Raw genomic sequence first — 6,371 nt, forward strand, 5'->3', positions numbered from 1 at the left:
CGGAAAGTTCTAGCATAATATGCTGGATTATGGAGCTCCTACATATAAACTTCTACCATATTATGTTGGAACTCCAACACATTATAAAATTTCAGCACATTATGCTGGAATATATTTTTGGTTTTTTAAGGATGGTATTTTTGTTCAGATTTTATCTTTACATGAAAAAGTGCCTAACGTTCAATTATTTTTAAAACTATAGCTATTTTTTAATTACCAATTGTAAATCGAGCTATTTCTTATTTTTGTCCTTATCAATGTTGTTTCGTATATTAGAATGCCATGTCTCTTGATTTTGGCAAGAGGAGAAAAATTTGTCACACTCGAATCTTGTTTTATTTTTAAGGTTATAAAACTCACATTTTAATTAAGAAGTTTATCTGTAAATGTTCTTTGGATATGACTCGATAATATAAAAAAGTTACTTATATATACACTATCGCTTATATAAGTTAAACTCTTCCGCTCACGCAAAGTAAGTATTTAAACAACCAAACTACATCACTCTGTGGTTACTGCTCACAACTCTTCAAAAAAATGTAGAAGAGGAGGAAATTAAAAGAAAAAAAAGAATTAAAGTTTCTAAATTTCACAAAAAATAATTAGCTAAATTAAGATCTCTTGAGTCCGTTGTACACCCAAATCACTTGATACCCTATTACACAACTGCATACAAAAATGATATTATAGTTAGTTTTACATGTTTAATTTGAATGTGCTGCAACTTTATTTCAACAAGGTACGTAGACGAGAATGTCGAAGTATCTATACCTGTCTATATACTGTTGAATCCCCTGAAGACTTTTGTAACTCTACGACATACAAAGATGGGCTAATCTCGAATACCTACAATTGTGCATCGAGAAAAAAATATTAAATATTTTTTATACCGTTAGTGTACAGAAATTAAACTACAGACTACGTACAGTAAAATGTTACGTACATACCTCTGCGACTACCGAGAGAGTAGTAGGGTATTTTTGTCCTTTGTATTCTTGTAATACTTTCAACTGCAATATATGTGAATGACGAACGCATATAAGACATTTGTGTATCAATTTTACGTGTCTAAAAATTTAATTATAGTACATGCAAATTAATTCAATGTCCATATTTTCTAGTATAATTGCTCTCCAAAATAGTAACCAGCAAATGTATATTAATATACATAAAATATATATATTTTATATATAATCAGTGTATATCTTTTGTATATTTGACTAGTAATTGTAATTATTACGTTATAAACCCATGCAAATATAGACAGAAGTATCAACTTCAATATATACTAACCCTTCCATGTCTTTTCTGGACGTGAAATCCCATTTGTGTTACTGTATTCTCAATCCTGTCCAGCAACTGTTTTGGTAAGAGATTTGATGTAAATCTGATTTTCCTCTCAGAAATGTCCTAAAATAATTCAAAATAAAATATAAGTCTAGGTTTTGTTAATTTTCATTGAATAATATGGTAAATAATTAAAATCAGAAGTTACCTCTTTCTCAAAAAATCCAGAAAGATCTAGACAAGATGACATCCCTATAAGTTGAAAGGCGTTGATAAGAGAATGTGATTCTCGATCTCTTTGAGCGTCAAGCGGCTGTAAAACAAGTCATAGATATTCGTGTCGTTATAAATCATTTTATTAAAGATAAAATAAGAAATTAAAGTAGTTGAATTATTTCTAAAATAAAGGCACAAAGCATCTCGCACTCGTGCATGGTTCCGGGAAGAGCTGCACCCTATAGGGGTGTGACATAGGTAGCTTACCCTGATACAAGATCAGTGACTGATTTTATGTAACAGTCCACCTCACTAGTGATATTGTCCGCTTTGGACATAGGCCCGCACGACTTTAAAACGTGCCTATAGGGGTGTGACATAGGTAGCTTACCCTGATACAAGATCAGTGACTGATTTCATGTAACAGTCCACCCCACTAGTGATATTGTCCGCTTTGGACAAAGGCCCGCACGGCTTTAAAACGTGTCACTAGAGTCTAAGATCTGTCTATTTATATCCCCAGTATTTCTTCTGTGTTTTGTCGATGTGGGATTCGGCACAAGGACGTTAAGCCCCTAAGGGAGGATGTATGTGACACTTTAGACGAATTCCATATCGACAAAACACGGGAGAGATGCTAGGTATATAAGTAGACAGGCATTAGACTCTAGTGACGCGTTTTAGAGCCGTGTGAACCTAAGTCCAAAGCGAAAAATATCACTAGTGAGATGATCTATTATATTTCACGGTTCAAATATGTAACCTAAATATAAAATGGAAAGTATGTACTGCTACTAAAAAGGAAAGTGTATCACATCAAATGAAAGTACATACTGTTACTAAAAAGGAAAATGTGTCATATAAAATAAAAATACGTACCGCTGCTTCTTGTACTGTTAAGACTTGATTATCTGTTGATATATGATCACATTCCAAATCTTCTTCATATGGATTTGCAGCAACATAATCTTGTTTGAACCATTCATTTATTTTGATTTCTGCCATTGTTATCCGCGTACGTGGATTGGGATCAAGAATCCTCTTTAAAAGGTTTTTTGCTCCTAAGGATAGCCATTTTGGTATATGAACATCTCCCTTAAATATCTGATTTCACATTAAAAAAATAAATAGTTATAAACAATTTCATACACAAAGGAAAAAAATATAAGAAATTTCTTTTACCTTTTTATAAAGTATTGCGAGGTTTCTATCGTCAAAGGGTAACTGACCAGTGAGAATTACATATAAGATAACACCACATGACCAAGTATCTGATGTCGCGCCATCGTATCCTCTGTTAGAAAGAATTTCAGGAGCAACATAGTTGGGACTACCACACGTTGTATGCAATAAACCATCATCCTATAAATAAGCAAGAAAATCTTTAAGCTTGATTAATAAAATTAATGTTTAAAATATATAAATTAAATAAATAAAAATGTATTTCTAATAGGCTATGAGATAGCCACACATTTCAATATAGTATCAAAGCAGACAGAGGTTCTAAATTAAGCTCCATACATACCCAAAATTGTTGAGGTAAAGCACTGAGTCCAAAGTCCGTTATTTTTATGTTTCCTTTTGTATCAATGAGAACGTTCTCTAGCTGCATTTCAAAATCACACGTGTAAAAAATATTTATACCATTAAGTCACTTAAAAAGCAATTGCAAGTAACTTTATTTAATATCAGCATTGACATGTAACTTAAAATAAATAGTACGGAACCAATTATAACGTGTTATTTTACACTGATAATGTGTAATATATATTTATATATATATCCTCAATAGTTACCTTTAGGTCTCTGTGGAAGACTCCTTTATCGTGACAATAACTAACTCCATCAATTAATTGTTGGAAGAGTTTTCTACCTTGTGCCTCGTTGAGTTTCCCTTTGGAAGCCTATTAATTAATTAATTAATTAATTAATTAATGAGGATTATAGTCAAATTATAATCAAAGATTTGAGATGTTAATATGCAGAAAGACAAGTTTATTGCAAAAGTTACTTACAATTCTGTCAAATAATTCACCACCATTCACGTATTCTAGAACCATGTATATCTTGCTTTTGCTTGCTAATACCTGTTTAATTATTAATATTAGTAATTCATCATTGGTAAAAATACTAAAATGAACTCAAAACCATGTACCCATGCAAGGACCAGACTCTCTATATATATATATATAGAAACTCATTAAATATTCATAATTATTTGACTATAAGTTCAATTATTATTATTATCCTATTAACTTCACATCATTGCATATAAGAACCCATATGTATATAAAATATTAAAATTGAACTCAAACCATGTACCCATGCAAAGACCAGACTTTAACCAAAGATATTAATTTACACCGTGAATAGGGGCGGATCTACATGTTATATCTTTAACGAATATAAATATAATGTATATATATATATATATATATATATATATATATATATATATATATATATATATAAATTCACTAAATATACATAAATATTAAGAATTATGACCCATTTATTATTGTAGTATTAACTTAAGATCATTGTATATAAGAAGCTCATAAACTTCAAATCCTATCCGGGAAGTTCCCAAAAGGCCAAAATGCAAGACAACGTTCTTTTTTTTTTGTGTGTGTGTGGGGGGGTGGGGGGGGGAGACTCTGGCAGAAAATGATATTCTATTGTTTCATATAAACTTGGAGCGTGAGTCGAGGAAAATGTTTGGAAATAGAGGAATAAATACAGAACATAACGTACTATAATACGAAGAACTATTTAGATGAGATTATATTTTAATTAAATTAATAATTCCAAACTCAGTACGTGACGTTTTTGGTAATATATAAACGTTTAGTGGAGATGTCGTGATAATAAATTCAAATTAAAATAGGTGCAAATCATGTGGAACTTATTATTACTATCTACTTGCTTGCCACCTTGAGTTAAAAGTCATCGCAGACATTAATTACATCTTTTTCTAAGTAACCTTAGGAAGAAAAACAAAAACTTTTTTTGTCAGGAACCTAATTAAATTTTGATTGAAGTAATTTTTGTTGGGATAATATTAAAACTTTAGATGAAGATTATTTTGTCAAATTATCAAGAAAAAAAATTAAATGAGTATGAGTACTTGAATCTATGAGTGCCACAAATATTTTTCGAACTTGCGGTTATTAGTCATCCAAACCAAAACACGAGCAGCGTGACATAATTAACTTAACAAGATAATTATTTAATTTTGTAATGATGCACTGAATGCAATGTAAAACCAAAACAATCTTGTCATCTAAATTTTATGCAGGGCAGCGCTAGAGTATTAGGTATAGGTTCGATAAAATCTAGTAATATTGGCTTGAATTTTGTATTTGCATTAGAAAAATATATATAAATATTTAATTTCAAATCCAATAATTAAGACAAGCAATGAATTCAATGACAAGTTCAAAACTCATAAATTTTAAATTAACTCCGTCTATTTGGGGTCATTGGCTGAATCCATATCTCCTTCTCCGTGGTCCTGCAGACAAGCTAAGGTCCCATCTCCATAATTTCCACAAAAATCATTGATTTTGACTCTTATGGTAACGTCGAGAAAAATCTCATAATATGGCTTCAAATTTTTATTTTTCACCAACTAAAATTAATTATCACAATCCCCTCAACTTATATTTTATTAAATACATCAGATTTTCACAATAAAAGAACGGCAAATATGCATATAATCCATTGACTTTACATCCTTAATTATTGCGATATATCTTACATTTATACAACGGACAACATTTACGTTAAGAAAACTCACTTTGGGTACGTATATTAATTCCAAATATTTGAAAATAATGCAAAGAAAATATACAAAGATAAAATCTACGTACCTCGTATAATCTAACAACGTTAGGATGTTTGAGGAGTTTTGAACTTCCAATCTCCCTCTTAATCTGCAATAAAAACATTAAACATATTATAAATTTATTATCTCGAAATATTTTAATTTTCAGCTTTACAAATCGTACTACTAAGGTTGATTGATGAGTTCAGTGGACAGAACGATCGATGTGAGGCATAGGTCAAGGCAGAAAGTTAAAGTGTGACTTCCTCCGTAGTTAGGGGGGGGGGGGATTAAGCATCCGATACGACAATGACCACTAAATGAAAGAGCTGCAAATCAATTTTCTCTAATTTCGCCACTGAATCTTCTACTTTCGTTAGAGAAATTATTAGTTTGAATAATATATATGTTAGTATAACGGAGACAAACCTGAGCGATAAACTTGAGGTCAACGATTCGAGTCTTCTCCAAAATCTTAATGGCGAAAGATTGACCAGAGTCAACATGCTTCGCGTACTTCACTTTACCAAAATTTCCTTCACCAAGAGTCCTTCCAACTTCGTATTTTCCCACTCGCATTCTCTTCTTCTTTTCACCTTGCACTATTTCGTCCTCGTGTTGTACCAAAACCATACCGAAATAAATTAATTCTAAATTTAAATCCCTTATAAAAATTGGAAAAAAAATCAACTAACGAAAGATTGTTAAACTCTAAGTTCTTGATTTTTTTGATGTAATATGTTGGGTACAAATGTAGAGAGAAGATAGGTTTCGAGTTTGTTTGATTTCTCTTCTATTATTTGGTGGCTATATATATAGGAAATAGAAATGATTAAATAATAAAGTGGGGCCTGTGATTTTTCTTTATCTACAGTCTAGATCTCCTTTTATCCATTAATTTAATCCTCGTTTTTTTCCACCTAAATAAATAAATGAAACTTCATTGTTGCGCCGAGTAATTTAATTTTTAACTAATAAGTTGGTCAAATAGGAACCGAGGATTAGTCTCACCTTCTTGGGACCCAATCCCAACCACACGAAA

The 6,371-nt window shown here is 31.1% G+C and overlaps 1 protein-coding gene across 1 annotated transcript; it reads right to left on the reverse strand.

Moving 5' to 3' along the window:
• Positions 1-413: 413 nt before the first annotated feature.
• Positions 414-6,105, reverse strand: LOC107762344 (CBL-interacting serine/threonine-protein kinase 1). The gene is made up of 12 exons (XM_075225735.1): positions 5,759-6,105; positions 5,376-5,438; positions 3,519-3,590; positions 3,300-3,407; positions 3,029-3,109; positions 2,686-2,865; positions 2,383-2,607; positions 1,496-1,600; positions 1,294-1,410; positions 948-1,010; positions 772-846; positions 414-666 (listed from the first exon to the last, which is right to left on the reverse strand). The coding sequence occupies exons 1-12, from the start codon at positions 5,960-5,962 to the stop codon at positions 607-609; spliced, it is 1,353 nt and encodes a 450-aa protein (XP_075081836.1). The 5' UTR covers positions 5,963-6,105; the 3' UTR covers positions 414-606.
• Between the last annotated feature and the right edge of the window lie 266 nt (positions 6,106-6,371).

This window comes from Nicotiana tabacum, chromosome 11, assembly GCF_000715075.1.
Source record: "Nicotiana tabacum cultivar K326 chromosome 11, ASM71507v2, whole genome shotgun sequence".
Taxonomy (NCBI): Eukaryota; Viridiplantae; Streptophyta; class Magnoliopsida; order Solanales; family Solanaceae; genus Nicotiana; species Nicotiana tabacum.

What these genes read in the sequence shown, in the direction of transcription:
- LOC107762344 (XM_075225735.1), bottom strand. Translation starts at nt 5,962, where the DNA reads ATGGTTTTGGTACAACACGAGGACGAAATAGTGCAAGGTGAAAAGAAG. An exon ending in ACCTCAAGTTTATCGCTCAG is followed by an intron (nt 5,439 to 5,758) that starts GTTTGTCTCCGT and finishes TTTTTATTGCAG; the next exon opens with ATTAAGAGGGAGATTGGAAG. An exon ending in TAACAGTACAAGAAGCAGCG is followed by an intron (nt 1,601 to 2,382) that starts GTACGTATTTTT and finishes CTTGTTTTACAG; the next exon opens with CCGCTTGACGCTCAAAGAGA.